Source organism: Larimichthys crocea, chromosome XV, assembly GCF_000972845.2.
Source record: "Larimichthys crocea isolate SSNF chromosome XV, L_crocea_2.0, whole genome shotgun sequence".
Lineage (NCBI taxonomy): Eukaryota > Metazoa > Chordata > Actinopteri > Sciaenidae > Larimichthys > Larimichthys crocea.
Genome location: NC_040025.1, coordinates 19140301 through 19157793, shown reverse-complemented (window position 1 = coordinate 19157793; position 17493 = coordinate 19140301). Strand labels below are relative to the sequence as shown.

At 41.0% G+C, this 17493-nt stretch overlaps 1 protein-coding gene across 2 annotated transcripts in view; it reads left to right on the top strand.

The window, feature by feature from the left end:
- phactr3a (phosphatase and actin regulator 3a) overlaps positions 1-17493 on the top strand; it is a 30909-nt gene that overhangs the window by 10562 nt on the left and 2854 nt on the right. Inside the window, exons 2-7 of one of the 2 annotated variants that reach the window (XM_019274665.2) lie at positions 7949-8113; positions 9455-9622; positions 10253-10465; positions 11850-12078; positions 12386-12636; positions 13605-13758. In XM_019274665.2, the coding sequence (XP_019130210.1) occupies positions 7949-8113; positions 9455-9622; positions 10253-10465; positions 11850-12078; positions 12386-12636; positions 13605-13758 (1180 nt within the window). Of the gene's footprint in view, positions 1-7948; positions 8114-9454; positions 9623-10249; positions 10466-11849; positions 12079-12385; positions 12637-13604; positions 13759-17493 lie in introns of both variants that reach the window. The other variant, XM_019274664.2, reaches the window with a different exon arrangement.

Here is a 17493-nt window from a genome sequence, read left to right as displayed (position 1 = left end):
CGTCTAGACATAAAAAAGCACTCATGTAGTTGCATATATGGGTTCAGTGAATATTTACTCTCCTATGCTCTCCCTTAATTTGCCAAATGTTTCAGGCACTGACCTAAATCAGCAGAAATAAAAGGAACAAATTACACACCATTGCTCACCCACCTGACTCCTGATACTGGAGTCTATAACTAGCCTCTTCGACTGAAAACACCCACGCCCCATTGAAGACCTGCAGATAACTCACCTGTGCATAAACTTTGAGAGTACTAAATCAAATCAAATCAAATCAAATTTTGTATAGCTCAAAGTCACATAGTACATTTGCCTCGGAGGGCTTTACAATCTGTACAGGGAGTGACACCCTCTGTCCTTAGACCCTCGGTTCGAGTGAGGAAAAACTTGCCCACAAAAAACCCTTTTAACAGTGAAAAAAGGTGAAAGAAACCTCAGGAAGAGCCACAGAGGACGGGTCCCTCTCCCAGGACGGACATACGTGCAATAGATGTCACGTGTACAGAACAAATCAACACAAACATATTGTAAAATTACAATAACTGACAAAATGACAATGAATCACAATGAATGATAAAATGATTACAGTAGCAGTGGAACCTGTGAAAGAGATAGAGAGACAGAGATGCACAGCGGCAGCAAATCATAAACTAACTATAAACTGTGATGGAGATATGGTAGCAATAATGACAGTAATAATATATGTAGTGGACGTCATGCAGGACCACAGCAGCAGCCATGATAAATAAATAAATAAAAAGTTTAGTTAGTGACATGCATTAATGAGACATGTATGTTTACAGATGGTGATGGTAATGGTGATGGGAAGAGAGAGAGCTACTACTAGCTGCTGCCAGGAAGCTATGACGGCTTACATTTGCTATTATCTCAAGGGATTGAAAAAGACTGAGTCAGTGGGAGTGCAGGATATTGTTCAAGGACACTTTTAAAACTGTTGATGGACATATTGGCTGTTTCAGGATTGAAGCTGTGACCTTTTTGTTGGCGGGAAAGTCTTTGTAAACACAAGCCAGCCTGAAAACGTTGTAGACAGCAAGATCTAAAAGTGTAATTTTATAATTAAACCGTCCCTGTGAAGAGGCTAATTCTTTGCAAGCAGCACTTTTAAAAGGTATAAAAGGAGCTGAATGAGTCAATATTAATCTTGCACTTTGATGTGTCAATGTGATAGACTGCAGGAACATCCCAAGGTACGAAGGGTGAATTTGAATTCTTTCATTACCTGATTGGAGGGAGCTTTTCGATGCAATAAGAAGAGATTTCTAACGGGAACGTAGCCTAGTCAGCGCCTTCTTCCTCTTCTGGTGGTTGTTGTTGGGAGGCTCGCCCTATTGTGTGGGTGACAGGAAAAGCACTTTTAGCAGCAACATTTTCGGCCCACTGGGTGGATGTGATTGCTGCAGTGAGGCTTTCACAGTTGGTCAAAGATAGCCTATCTTTTTTTGGTGGAAACGCAGAGGTGTGTCTGTGTGTAAATGTGTCATGTGTGTGTACATTTGTGTGTGTGTGTGTGTGTGTGTTGAGGAATTGTGTGCAGTGGTGTATAAGCAGTGGTACCCATTTTTAACATTAATGGTCAATTACTGTCCAGGCCAACAACCAGTGCTGAACTAACCTGAACTTAAACTTTTATTCAGTCCTGTTAGAGTTAATTTAACATACATTTTTAATAAGTCTTAACTCTACAGATTTCTGTATTTGTGTGTTTGTGTCTGTACTCCTTGCACTGGTTTGAATCTTTCCAATATTTTAATGAAATCTGTCCGATTTAAACTTTGAATGCTTATTTAATCATGAATATTGTTAGGAAAAACATAATTTAAAAGAAAGTTTTAAGGGTCTTTAAATAGTCACAAACAGATGTGAGTTATGAGTTATGTCTGTCAACAAAATGATGAGAGACATAACTTTAACAAAGGATGGTCAACTGTGAAACAGAAGGTCCTGACTATTAGTCCCAAGTATGAGTCAAGCTCCAAAAGCACTCTTAAATGCCATGCCCCCAGTTTGTAACAAAGCCTTTCCAATAAAAGTTTGATGTCTCCAAGCTGAAACCATTAACCCTGATGGCATCATATTATTTTTTTCAGACTTGACAAATGTTCTATAGCCACAAAATACACCGACTGAATAAAACTACTGTAAGTAAACTAACCTCAGTGTTTAAATCATTACTCACTTATTATTATTATTATTATTATTTTATTGTTTAAGAATATTACATTATGCAACATAACATCTAACATTGTCAGAAAAAAACCTTCCTCCCAACATCTCTCACCAAGTGAAAATCGAAGCTGGCGAGTGAAAAAAGAGAAACAGCTTTTCATCAGAAAGAATGAACTAGATTCTTAGTTCTCTCTTTTGATGCTGCAGCAAAGGCTTACACATGAAGCCACCCACTAGTCCTCATGCGCAACACCAACATATGGTAACAAACAAGGGCCTCAGGCATTTCCTATTGGTTGCTGGCCTCACTGACATCATTTCACTCTCTTGATGCCAGTAGCCCACACACTGGAGTTTCACACTTGGGCTGTAATCACTTTGATGATCTGGTGCTTGACCTTTGTAGACTCATGTTGCCTTATCCTGTTTCCCCAGAAATTGTTCTCAAATAAGTTACAGTACACAACAAACTGTTAGTACAAGTCATCTTCACACATTTAGCACCACTAGTTTTGGTTTGTTTAGGGTTAATATGGACCGCTCAGTAGGATATACAATGTGCTGTTTTCCCTTTAATGTTAATAATGTAATTAAGGGTCGGCTGTAAAATGATTATTATGACTATGTACTTTAATTTTCCTTTAAAAAACAGATTATTCTTTCCCCTTTTAATGAAGTGCATTGTGGTATGGAAGATGGAAATGAACAAGTAACAGGGGTAACAGAGAAACAAGGACATGACCTCAATGTCCTCAGTGGTGGTTATGGTCCTCTGCTTAATGAATAGAAGAACTGTTCAATATGAATTTTATAATAAGACTGTCCTGAAGGGATAAAAGGTCTTTTGCTCATTAGTAATTGGACTATTTATGTATTGTTGAAACACAGTTCAATGGGATGAGTATTGGTGATTGGATATGCAAATTTGTGCTAAGGGGGATTTCCTGGGACAAGGTTTAGAAGAGTGAAAAAAGAATCTCATAGAAGAAAGAAATCTTTATGAGACAAAGCTTTCAGGTATTATTAATGTCATTGTTTGGAAGACTTTGTTCTTTGTGACGGGGTTCATTATTCTCTCTGCTTTTCCTCTAATAAATTACTCTATACTTGACCACAACCATTCTTGATCTCTTTTAATTTTACATTGTTTAGCCCTTCTGCTCCTCATTCTCTCCCTGCGAGTCATTAGCTGTGTGCCCTGACTGTGGCCGGGCCCCCGAGGCAGCAAGGCTACAGACAGATGGCAGCACAGTTGTAAAGCCAGGGGGGTAAAATGAGGAGGTTAGCTGGCGTGGCAGTGGGTAAGGAGGTGGTCCATTCAAGGGCACATTGTCAGTTGCCTGGGTGAAAGGAGCAGGGTGACTGGAGCGAGGAGCTGAGGCTCGATGGGGCCTGCAGAGATGATGGAAGTTCTTTATCAATTTATTTAACAGGAAAGGTTGCATTGGGGTTAGCATAGCACGGTGCTTATGCATTTTAGCATTGGACTAATAAAGGCCTCATAATGGTGCTAAAAGAAAATGATCACCAAACTTATTATAGTTCATCCTGAGGGGGGCATGAATGTCTGAACCAAATGATGGAAATCCATCCAACAGTGTTCCTCAAAAAAGGAAAACATTTTTTGGCGGCGCTAGAGGAAGTCAGGGGATCACCAAAATCATTAGAAGGCATCCTCTGGGAACCATGAATGTCTATACAAAAACTTTGCCAATCCATTAGGTAGATGTTGAAATTAGAGAAAACTTTAGCTGTGGTGGCTCTAGAAGAATCGTCAAAGCATCACAAAGTAATTAACGGTTATACTAATGACTTGACCACTTGATTCTGGGGACCATGAATGTACAAAACCTATCGGCAGTGTACTGTAATAATTAACCGATTAGGAGAATTTCTTAACATTGTCTGTCTGAGCCATCAGATCAATAACAATAAAACTGTACTGTAATCTCTACAGTTGTAAATGTACTGTAACGTGAAGGACACTTGACACTCACTTGACAGACCTTTTCAACTTTTTTTCCAGATATCTGAGGGGCTAATTGTGTTTAGGAGGTTTAAACACCTGCTTAAATGTTGTACCTGTAATGCAGGCGAATGGTGCAAAAACACAAGTCCCAGTGGACTACTAGATTAATACCGGAGATGTCTTTTAATACTACTGAGAGAGAGAGAGAGCTTTAAAAACACAAACCTAGTTATTAGATCAGTCTACTAGGTGATTCAGCAATGCTTTGCCTCATACAACCTCATTGCTGAAACTATGCCGTTGATATTATCCTACCCCTCAGAGTGAATCCCATTCATTGTAAAATCTGAAAAGGTCACAGACAGATTCAGTTGTATTCATTTCTCAGTCACATTCTTTGCTTTTGTGGTGTCGCAATGGAGCAGAAAAATTGGCACTTCATCACTGACAAAGCACTTTTTTAAAAAAGTTACCTATCACATTCACACTTCATCCTGTTGGTTAGCTCACCTTAGACACTTGGAGAGGGGGATGTGCTCATTGTGCACATGTGGGGAGAGAGATCTTGTGTTCCCAAATGTGCTGACAAGCTGGTTAAGTGGGGTGTGGTCCCTGGTGGCACACTTAGACTCTCTGTTGTAGTTTTCTTGCCAAGTCACATTATCATATTGCCCACTTTATTCCAGTGCTAAATCATTTCTTCTGTTCTGCACTAATGCAGTATAGAGTGCAGCATTCAAAGGTTACATTCGCCTGCATTCCTGAGGTATTATATGTATTATATTATGCTTTCTGTTTGGAGTTTAATCTTTTATCTTGTGTAAAGCCGTGCCAGCATCACCTGATTGGAATTACAGTGTGTGCAGACTTGTGTTGGAGAGGACTGTGAGCGTACAGCAAACAGACAATTGGTCCACTGCATCAGCATGACACATGGATTTAATAAATCCTATTTAGCATTAGCATATTAATTAGAATCACACATCGTGGCCACATGGTGCATGTAGTCCATTCATGCTTATCTGACACACATTTTGATACATCCTTATAATCTCCATGCACATGCATGTGTTTTCACTTAATTCCTGTGCTCTGCCCAGACTCCTGTCATTTTTCTCTGAACAACCACCCTTCTATGAAAAATGAAGAGTTACTTGATATGCATTATAAATAGCTGCACCATGATTGGACGAGCCCAGATTCTCCTGCAAGCTCTTCCGTATAGCAACAGCCCCCTCCCATCTCTCCTTCTCGCCTCTTCTCCCTGGAATCCCCCTTCTCTCCTCCTCCTCCCCCCTCCCATCTCCTTCCCCTCTTTCAAAATGCAGACAGCTCTCGTCCTCCATGTGGCTTCACCCTCCTACCCACAATGCACTGGGTGCTGCCACTGGCTTTAGATGTGGCAGGCAGTGTCTGTGTAGGAGGCTCCTCTGCTCTCCTCCTCTCCTCTAAGCTACAGACTGGCTCGCTCCTCCCGCTGGCTACCACTGCTGCGGCAGCATCTGGATGTGGTCGCCATGGCAACAGCAGCGGGCCTGACCCCACCTCCTTTTCCCCCGCTCTCTCCACACACACACACACGCACACACACACAAACACAACGCTGCTACCCCTCCTACTCCCCCTCTCCTTCTCTTAAGCTTTTTTTCCCCTTCTTCTTCTTCTTCTCTGCGCGACTGGGTGCGTTTCCTTCAAGCTTGACCTGGATTCTGCGTGTGACGCCACGTCTGCCACGCTGCATGTGTGACAGAAGTGATTATGACATGGTGAGACGGGTGTGCTTGGTTAACTGACCTGTTTCCTGGAACTTTTTACGGTCAAACACCAAGCTGGAAATGACCTGCTTTCATCTCATCTATCCTCCTTTACTACTCCCTTTGGTTTCTGTCTTGCAGTTACTTTTCCTTTTATCCTTTTTGTTCTTTTTGCTTTCCTCTCATCACCTTCTTTCTCCCTTCCACTTTGTTCTTGCCATTACCCTCTCTTTCCTCTTCTCTCCCTGCTCTTCTTTCCTGCTTCTCTTTCACTTTTCCTTTCTGCTATCATCCTTCATTTTCTTTCCTCTCCCTGTCCTTGTTTCTTCTCTCCCTTTTCATCTCCTTCCCTTGTTTCCTCCTCCTCTCCTCTTCTGTTCTTCTCTCCTCTCCTCCCCTAATCACTACCACCATCCTCTTTCTACTCCATACCCATGTGTTTCAGGGAAGTAGCAAGGGGCTGCATAAAAAGCATGAAAGGGAGTCAGCTGTATCATCCCTCCTCCATCACTGTACTCCATATCACACCCTAAGCCACTCTCCCCAACACCCTCCCCTTCTCTCCCTATCCTCCCCCATCACAAATCCTTGCCTCCTCCTCAGCTGAATATTTGAACAAAGATATCAGCCTCCTGAAGGCACATGTCACTGCGTTTGTGTCACACTGACGTATGTAGCTCTTAAATACGTGGAATTTATTGTGCGTTTCCTCTTTCTTGGTGCCATGTGTGAGCACATGTGGGCAACCCAGCAGCAATGTATCTGTAGACCCTGATACATGTGCCTGATATGAGTCACAGCCATTATTCATTGAAATACAACTTTATTTTACAGAGGAAAAAAAGACTGTGCAGGGATGGCAGCACAGTGGATGTGACAGCTCATTTATTATTATAGTTAATTAAACTAATCTGCACTCGTCATAGATTGCTGCCTACTGTTTAATTTAATTATATGCAGCTAAATCTGTTCTAAATCTTTTTTTTCACATTCATTGTTTCACATTAATTGTTTGTTTGATTTAAATCAATTTTATTGTTAACCCTTTCATTCGCAAAATCAGCTCACTTACTCACTTCATGAGCGTTAAGTGCATTTCTGTGTGAATTTTTATTATTTTACGTCGACCCCTGGAAGATCAGCATGCACTTTGTGGGCATTCAGTGTGATCCAGAACAAATCACTCTGTCTGCATGTAGAACATAAGCACATGAGCACATGTGGTTCAAATATTCCCTGCACCTAAGAGGACATGAACACACCCAAATCGTTGTGGCTTTTTGGGATGGAAAAAGAAAAATACACTGCATGCTAACCATGTTTTGTCTGTTTTGTGGCATTATGGAACATCTTGCAGAGGTATTTGCACTTCCTAAAAACACTGATCCCTTCAGAGATGCGTCCTGTGGGAGCTTGGACAGAGAACACATACATGTAGCAGAGGAGCAGTATAAGATAAAAAAAATAAAAAAAGGAAGGCTTACACAATGAAACAATCGTCCTTGTTTCACCAGGCAGCCAGGTCTAATGCTGTTTCTGGGAAAGCAGCAAGGGCTGGCACACCTGTTGTTCTCCGGGGAAATGCATCGTTTGTAGTCTGTCTGTGTCTGTGTGCTCTTATGTTCCCTCCAAATTTGGATTGTAAGAGTTATTTATTTTGATACATGACGTATGGCTCGGTGGGAGGGGATTCGCAGGGAAATAACAGCCGTGAGGGAGTGTGCCTGAATCAAATTAGTCTTTCTAATTCAATCTGTTCACAGCACTTGGAGTCCATCATGGTTTATTCAGTAAGGTGAGCATACTAATTGTGCTCTGGTTTCTCTCTCTCCCTCATTCTTTTTCCTCTCACCTACTTTTGCACGTTTGGTGTTTTTTTTTTTCTTCTTCCCTCCCTCCTCACCTCCATACTGCAACACACACTTGCCTGCCACCCCCCACCCACCCACTCTATCCTTAACCCATTTCATCCTGCTGTAACAACTCTCGACCCTTCTCTGGGCTTCTTTTACCATTTCCTCTGTCGCTGTAGTAGAGTTGGTGGACCAGCAGAGGGTGCTTAGGACCGGTTGCCTGGTGACTGGGGTCCACACTCCACCCATCCGACGTAACAGCAAGCTGGCCACCCTGGGGCGCATCTTCAAGCCCTGGAAGTGGAGGAAAAAGAAAAATGAGAAGCTCAAGCAGAGCTCCACAGGTACAATGCAGGATTGGTGGGTGGACGGAGGGTCAAGGGATGGTAAAGGGACATTCAAGTTCACTAACAGATGCACACACATTCAAATGAATTAGGTTAGGACAAGATAACAAGAGGATGTGGGTGAAAAAGTGTTTGTTTATATTAAGTCAGTCCTCATCAATTTATAATGACACCAGAGAGTTTTATACATCTTTACTTTGTTGAAGCCACTGAGATGTGCAGCACACAATTTTATTTGATAAACAATAAACAGTGCTTGCTGATTTAGCACTGTTTTTTAATTTCCGTGCTGCTGAAATGGTTTCTCAGACAGTCTGTTTCTCTATTATCATCACATCTGAGTCAGAGAGCTGAACACCATTTCCCAAAAAAACCAACAAAAAAAAACTGAAGATTGTCCACAATCCTCAGAAGAAGAATATTCTGTTTGTTCTTTTTGTAAAACACAAGAAAAATTTGAATGCTATTCAGTTTGAAAATCTAACACAGACAAATTTAAGTGATAGCAAAAAAAACGGAGCAAAGACATGTCATTTCTGGCTACCGTCTTTGTTTGTATTAGGAGACACTTGGGAAACAGATTTAAAACACAAATTTCATTGTGCAGCAGACAGGATATCGTTTCAGCCAGATGGTGGAAATAAGTCTTTGAGGATTCTGGAAATACTGTCAGAAAAGCAGGAAGCACTTTGTAAAAAGACCTTCTGGGGTTTCTCAAACATTGCCTAGTATTTTTTTTTTTTTTCTTGGAAAATGTCGCTCTGTGATTCAAATGTAACAGTAACACATGAGAGAGAATGCTGTTAAACAAAACTCAATTTCTTAATCTTTAATTTCAGTTTCTTTCCAAACATTAATTTGGACATCTGATTATCATTATGATAACATGATGCACTCATTTTCACTGCAACAGTAATATTGACTTTTTGCTCAGTCACTTGTGTTAAAAGTGAGCATAGCAAGATGCTACAGAATGTCTAGCACTATATTTGCTGAACACAAGGCTAAATGTGATACTCTTGCTGTAATGGAGAGTGCCATTGAATCAAGGTGACATAAAGAGTAAAAGTCACTTAGGGAAATGGGGACAGTTATTCACATCAGAGGTCTGTTGCAGTGTTTCTCAGTGCATCCCTCCACTAGCTGCTCTAACTCTACTCACATATACACCTGCTCCACCAGGAATCAAGGAAAAGTCTCAAAATGACTTTTAATTGTAACCTGTCACCTCAATTCATCAGTAGTAGAAATGAAGAAAGAAAGAGATAACATTTGTATATCTACAACACCGAAATCCTGGCAGCTACATAACCTTCTCCACCTCTTATCCTCTCGCAGATGTAGCATTATCCAGCGGTCTTCTATGCCACGACCCAAGCTCTCCCACCCAGGGCTGCTGCTCAGATGGTGCAGTCCTGCTTGGAGGATTCGGGGGACCTTTGCACCCAAACCTCACAGTTAGCAGTGTGGAATACCTTGGTCCTGAGGAAGAGCATCCCCCTCCAGGTAGGACAATCCCTCATCGTACACAGAGGCAACTAATCAATGGACGTTATGGAGCCACAAAAGTAACAGATGAGGGAAAAATTGATTTGTAAAGTGGCTGGGTGTCTTTTCCTCAGCTTTATAGTAGATCAATATGAGACGGTATAAGATTGCTGTGATTAATTTGATAAAATGCTTGAAACCAAACTGAATGATTTTTTTTTCATCAAAGGTTGACAAAAAAAAAGAAAAAAGAATTGTGTACATTTTTCACACTAACCACAAAGCTATGGAACAGATGAAACTGAGAAGTAAGGTTGATTCGATCCTCTAGACATGAATAACCATTAGGGGGCAGCAAAGACAATGTAATAACGTTATTTGCTTCCAGTGTCATCCGCTATAAGAGGTCTACAATATGTATATTTGCATGTAGAAAACCAGTATGATACAGTACATTTCAGTATGGTTGGACATCAGCAGAACCACTCAGTTATGAGTTAGCTGACTGTGTTGAACTGCCCTGATCTTCAAAACAGTCTTCTACAAGCTGTTCCAAACAGCTGTCATCGTTTCCATACTGGCTTTATATTTGTATTTTGTACTGCAAAAACTTTTGCTTTGTTTTCAATTTTTTGTGTCCTCCAGTAGCTGCCCCTCTCCAGGACTGTGAACGGGTGGAAGAGAACGTACCACTACCGGAGGAGGACGGAGGCGAGGAGGTGCATCCTGCCGGGGATTTACCTGAGGGGCTGCAGGATGTGGGAGAGCAGATGGAAGACAGACCAGAGGAGGAGATTCCTCCAGGAACTTCCCCACCACAAGTACCTCCAAAACTTTTGTCCCAGCTGAGTACTGGAGATGGTGAGTGCTGAGAAGAGGAAAGATCACTTGTATCACATGTACAGTAAATGCGGCTGTGTAAAACCTGTTTTTGCTCACTTTGGACTAGAGATGGTTGAAAAATGAAGAAAAAAATGAATAAATGAATGGAGAAAAATAACACACCTCTCTATACAGTAATAAAACTAAATATGAGCGATATGTACTTCAGGTAAGCGTGTTCACCCCTGTGACTAATACATTTTTATATATTATTATTGTTGTTGATACTGCTCAATGAATGACCAACATTTTATTGTTACTGCTGCTTTAACTATACACTTAAGTAGTTTCAAATCTGGAGATTGCTGAAATAAATCTGATTTGTGAGATGATTAATGGGAGAGGAAATAAACAACAAAGTTCTGTTTCATAACACTGTGTTCCCTTTATAGACACTTCTCTAATATTTGCTTTTTATGTGAAATATTTTCTATTTTTACCACGTTGGGTCTCAAACTATAATTTAAATGAAATGAGAAGTTTAGAGGAGAAAGGTATAGTTGCTGCCACCATCTCATAGACATCTGAAACATAATAGGCAGCCCCATCTACAAGATACTGTTATATTCTAAAAAGTTGGGAAACACTACTGTAATGATTTACAATGTGATCTGTTTAACAAAGTTATCATGTTTTTCAATGTCACATCTTAATCTGAAATAACTAGAAAGTAAACAGTACAATATTTTCTGAAACATTGTGGATTAAAAATATGAAGTGGCACTCAAGCAAAGTACAAGTACCAATGTACTTAGTTACTTTCCACTGATGCTGAATATTTAGATGAGGTAGTATCTTTTAGAGTGTTTAGAATAGTGTTTATCCCTCCATGTAGAGTTCCAGAGAATTTATGAGCCTATATGCAGAGATGTATTGAAACTGCTGTGGTGTTTCATGGTAGCTCAGCATGTTTCTACGACAAGTCATTTATTCTTTTAGTTCTGTAGTTAGACAAATCCTAAATTTCATACTGATACCTTGTTTGAAAGCAGAACGAACTCACACACGCATGTGTAACTACCAAGGTAGCTCCACAATCTCTAGCGATTTAATGGAACACACACACTGTAGATACACTGCAGATGGCAAAGTTTGCTCTCTAATTTCTTTGCAAGAAAACTTGTGGAGTTTTTCCTGTGCTCATATTTTTCCTCCAGATGTTCAAATTCCCTCTCATATTAAACAGCTGTGCAAGTCAAGTGTACTGGAGAGTCTGAATTCCCTTAAGTGCAAATATAAATCTATTTCCCAAACTTCAGCTCAGTGTTTTAAGATAAACTCTAGCCCAGATGACTGAATATGAAAAAAAGAGAGATTCTGTTAATTATCCACCAATGTTTATCTGCTCACGCCTCTCTTTCAGATTCAGGCCCTGTATCACTCCCCACTCACTTGCCCAACTCCTACCTCCCCAAGGAGCCTCCACCCAGGGCCACAGAAAGTATGTCTTCAATGACCATACCGCTACGAGGGCCCCTGGCCAACTCCTCAGGGTCCCCACATTTAGGCAATATGATGCACCCTCCCATGCCCCCTAGCTGCATTATGGAGGAACTGCAGAGAGCCTTCGCTTCCAAGAACAGACAGGAGAGGTAAGTCCTCAGGTTGACTCCACACATCTGTTTATAAAAGCTTCCTCACGCCGACATACTGGGACTGTGAAAGCAAATATGTTGCTTTGTTTGTTGTCTTACTGGTGTTAAAGATCATGCTGGCTTTGATGAAAGGATTTTATTAATTTTGAAGCTTGCTCAGGAATCTCCCAATAGTTACAATACATTAAGTGTTGCTTTATAGAGTGACAGCCTTTAAAGCTTCTATATTTAAATTCCAGATGTTATTCCAAACTCCTCCCACTGCTATCAACATTAATTTTTCCATCTCTCTGTGTCCCCTCAGTGTCCACGAAGGGTGTGAGCAGGGCTCACCCCCGCGCCTGTGGTGTTCTGACGGACGGCTCTCTCGCTCCTGCAGCTCCGAAAATCAACACACATCATTTTTGGGGGGCGGCTGTGTGGGAGGTGGAGGGTCCGACTGGCCAAAGAAGGAGGCGGAGGAGAATAAGGAGAATGTGCGGCTGGACCAGTGCTTCTCCAACACCTCAGGCCTCCCCAACGACTTAGACGGCTGGAATGAATCCGTCATCTCTGGTAGGTTGAAGAGCTTACAAGTATAAATTACAATGCGTGATACAAAGCATTGACATTTATTGAATGTGTTTACATCTGTACTGGGAAAGCATTGTAGGAAATGTACTACTTATTGCATGGTCTAGAAATTAACTGTCACTGCCAGCATGTTAATTATAGTTTACTTTGAACCCTAGAGACCAGTACTCCTATCCTTATATCCTTTATATTAATAATGGGTCAAATAAGTATGTGTAATGTGAAAAGTGTTGATCATAGTGACCAAGCGGCATCCTCTGAGACTGTGAAATTAATGCACAAGTGCCAAAAACTGCAGCCACTTAAGGGTTGGCTGCAAAAGCAAGTCAGTTTCCATAAGCCCCATATTAAAATGCACAACTCCACAGCAGAAGTTAACATGTTTACAGCCTGAAGTCATTCTCAGTCGTCCAGTTCATCTTTCTTTGAGAAGAGTTCAATCTGAGGCAACTGGACTTGGCTGTAGATCTTTGAAGACGTTTCAGCTCTCATCCAAGAGGCTTCTTCTTCAGAAGAAGCAGATATTCAACCAAGTCCAGGTGCCCCAGATTTAACTCTTCTCTTCTTGGTCACTCTGAGTGGCAGGTGGGTGTTGTCACAGACGGCTTCATTCAGCTTTTCTCAGCTGCACCCACGCTCCATGTCTTTGCCCATTTTTGGATTAGCTGTGAGCTGATGGTAGTAGGACAGCCAGAGCCGCCACACTCTGAACACTCACAAACACCCTTAAAGTTGAGAGTTGGCTTTTTACCCTCAGAGTCATTGTTTCATTTCAAATCCAATTAGCTGCAGTAGAGAGCAAAAATGAGGGTGAAGTGGTCATTGACATTTGGTATCAATGAAGGACTGGAAGGCTTCATTCATTAACACTATGATTTTAAGTATATATTTTGATTGTACATTGGATGATAATAAGTTAGAATTTCCTGTGTGATAATGCGTGCTTGCAGGTACACTTCCTCGCAGGCTAAGGAAGGAGTTGCTTGCTGTCAAACTACGAAACAGGCCCAGCAAGCAGGAGTTGGAGGACAGGAATATCTTCCCAGCAAGAAGCGACCAGGAACGACAGGAAATTCGCCAGCAGATCGAAATGAAACTTGCCAAGTAAGAAATGAAATCTTCACTACATTTCTATCTGTGTCTCTGCCATGTTAGTGATGTATTTGTTGATTAATTAATTAAACCTTTCCATGATCATTGTTGAACACCAGGTTTTAAAATGTATTTCGTCTTGTGATAGACATGGAATGTTTTAATCACACTGTATACCTTTTTAGCTACAATCCCTTAATATGACTCTGCAGTTAGTTAGTGGTTTCTGTGGTAATCTTGTTGCAACAATGGAAACCTGCACCCATGACAGCTTTGGACAATTGATTTTGGCTGGGTAAACCTATATGCTTAATTGCTTCAGTGACATAACACCCTACAGTAAGAGGAGGTGAGATAAAAAATCAGATCTAAGCGGATTATGTTGTTGTTTTGCACAGACTTGATTTATGTTGTGTAATCTGCTACTGCTCAGAGGAGACTGTCTCCGTATAATACTTTTTACTCAAGGCTGTGAAGCGTCTCTATTATATTCCAGCACAGCACTTAATCATTTTAACTACCACTGAGAAGATTCCCTAATGTGGAGAAATGGTATATCTATTCATGCCCCAGAAATCATTTGGCACAAAAAAACACACGTGATGAGGAAACTTGTGGATGCTTTCAAAAGAACAATCTAGGTTTCTGTAGTGCAACAAGTACAGACAGATGCATCTGTGTTCCTCTGTCAGGACGTTAATAAACCTGGATTTTCTAATACAACTGAGAAACGTAGTGTCCAGAGACTGACATAAGCGGTCTCGTGTGTGAATGTGTCACAAGACCCGGGTATTTTAACACCAGAGTATCAAACCGGGGCACACCACAGAGTTACATAACTTGCTGTGCAATAACACGACCGAGCACAGAGCACCACCCACACTTTCTCGAAAACAAGATCTATCGTCTGTCTGTGAGACAACTAAGAATACTGCCTCCCTGATCTATTCTTAGATTAACTGGAAGAACACATCTTTATTGTTACTTGAGAAAAGGTGTTCAGAGGTTCACGAGCAAACAGCTTATGTAAAGGTGAGGATGGAGCGTTCCACTTGTAGCACAGAGGCGAGAAAAGCTGCTTGTTATATAAAAACCTAGTTCTGCACTAGCACTGGGTTCAACCGATTTACTCTGTTTTGATTTATATCTGTTTAAATGTCTCTACAAGGACAGACTAATGAGCTCAGCTTTATGTGTGCTTCATGCTGACGCTGCTGGAAAATTACCTTTGCCTTGCTCCATGATTTTAGAGACTGTGTAAAATGTAGAAGGCTTCATAAAAAGACAGCTGTTCCAGTTTGCTGTTTTGATTTGTTCTGAGGTATTATCACAGCTATAATCTGTAAAAGCCCAAGGCTCTAAATAAGTTATTTAAATATTATTCCTTCACCTACACTTGGCAAGAAAAAAAAGCCTTTTCATCCAACAGTGCAGTATATGAATAAATTGAAGTCAAGCTGCACCATTTTAGGAAGAAATCCTGGCTAAATATAGCTCAGAATGGTGAAGAAAGGGGATGGGGGGCGGCTCATTCCCCCTGAGAATTCATAGTGAATGACAAAACAATCCATCACACACTCCTCTGGATTTCTCCGAGTGACTCCCACTATAGATTCAATCTGAACCTGAAAATGAAAACCTACTGTTACATATGCTGCCGATCAGGCATAAAATGCCATCAGGACTTATGGTGGATAGTGACACCTTGTCTGTCCATTGTGTCAGTGATAGATGACCTTTCTATCTTTAGATAGACTCCCCGCCTGGCACTTGTTCTGCAGCCACACTCTGCTGTTTCTAATCTTAGCTGCTGACACTGTTCAATAATGCATCTCCCCATGCACTCCCCTCTTTTCCACAAATGTGCTGTCGGGGAGTTATATCAGCAGAAATAATATGGGGAGGGGGGGACAGAAGGGGGTCCGCTACTGTATTTGAAAAAGGAAGAAAGCTTTGAATGGCCAATTTTGTCTTCTTGTGCAGTTGGCAGCTGATATAAAAGACTGGAAGCCTCTGCCACCCACTCCTAGTTTTTTTTCTTTTGTTATAATTTTTCATTCTTCCGTTGGCTGGCATGGTTACACTTCCTATTCTAACTCTCAGAACATCCTGAGTAGCAAATGGAAACCTTTTTGCCAACAGGCGTTAATGCGTCATCATGATATTCGGGGGATACCTCTCAAACTCTCTATTTCAGCAATTAAACCCGGATGTAGAGAGCAGTGGGTGAGAAACTGGCACAAAAAGCCAATGTGTAGTCTCATAGTAATATATTATACTTGTATTTAAAAAAAGCATCTTCTATCTCCTGCGAGTGGCACAGAGTAATATGTGACTCATCTGGCTCACAAAGAAGTGACTCTGACTTTCTTATTGAAATAGCGTTTAATATTGACAGTGATCTCTGCTTTATTCAGCTTGCGGACAAAGACGGTGAAAAAAAGAGACGGGGGTCTGTTTCTAAAAATAGCCACAGACTCTCAAAGCACATACAGCGCTGTGTGTAATGGTGAAATCTCCATTAGTGTGTTGCTAGGGAGAATTGAGAATTTCTGTGGGAGGACTCTTTTCTCTCAAAGATACCAAGTGTTGTTGCTAAGCAACTCAGCGACCAGGTCAATAATACGGTAGATGGTCGTATTCACTGGGGCTTTGGAAGTGATTTTCAGTTTCATCTGTTTAAAGTGTAATACTGTAAGAGCTGTGGAACACTTTGTCTCTTGGTTTGTTTTGCAGAGAGTCGTGAAGACAAGGAGTGGTCGTGTTGGGCTGTTCCACACCTCATCAGATTTGACAGTAGTGGCATGAAACATGTCTGATTTGATTCAAAACTACTAAAGGGTTCCACTTTTTATTTTATTTTATCCAAGACAGAGAAAGAAGATGCAAAAATTGAAAATGGATGAAAGTGTTCTGACAACTTCCAACTATTTTTATGTTTCTCAGAAGAGGAGTCAAACTGTTGAATTATTCCTCATGCTGTTGCTGGATGTAGTCATGCATGTGTTAATTAACACAGATTGTGAGCTGGCTTCATTAGTGTACAGATATGTACAAGTGTGATTTAGCTTCTGTGCAGCCAGCTTTCTTTCCTCAGCCAATGTTGCTTCACTGATGTAGAAGAGATGTAGAGAACAAATCGAAGACACGGATTCATTACATGACACTCAGTCCAGTACTGGTACTTATTTCTATTTAAATGGCGGTATCAGTTGTGGTTTTTAGTCCCACACCTAAATGCCCATCTACCCAGTGGGTACCCACATTGGTCCGCCTGCTTTGTGGGTGTCGTGACCTAACTTTGATCCTTTACAGGACAGAACTATAAAGTGTCCAATATTATCTTGGGGTAAAGGGGATAAAGAGAGTCCTGCTGTGTGGTGGCATTCTGCCCTCTCTGTCCTTTCAACCTCTGGAGGTGTGCAGTGGGGTGTGCCACATGCTGTCTGGAGCCGAGTCCTGTTGTGCAGCTCACATTTATAATTTAGACAAAGTATGAATAGTTCACACGCACACAGCACTCCGGGAATACATTAGATTCTAAAAGACCTTTAGGACGCTTTGATGGTGAAGAGACAGCTTGAAATAAATGTACAAAGTGTGATATGAATGTTTAAACTTAGTCAACAAATAAAGAGCATATTGGAATTGTATTAAACGTAAGATAAGCTTTGGTATTTGAATATTTTATCCCCTGTTTGAAATGAAAGAGTTATTTTCCTCCCTTAAAAAACAACAACTGTGTTA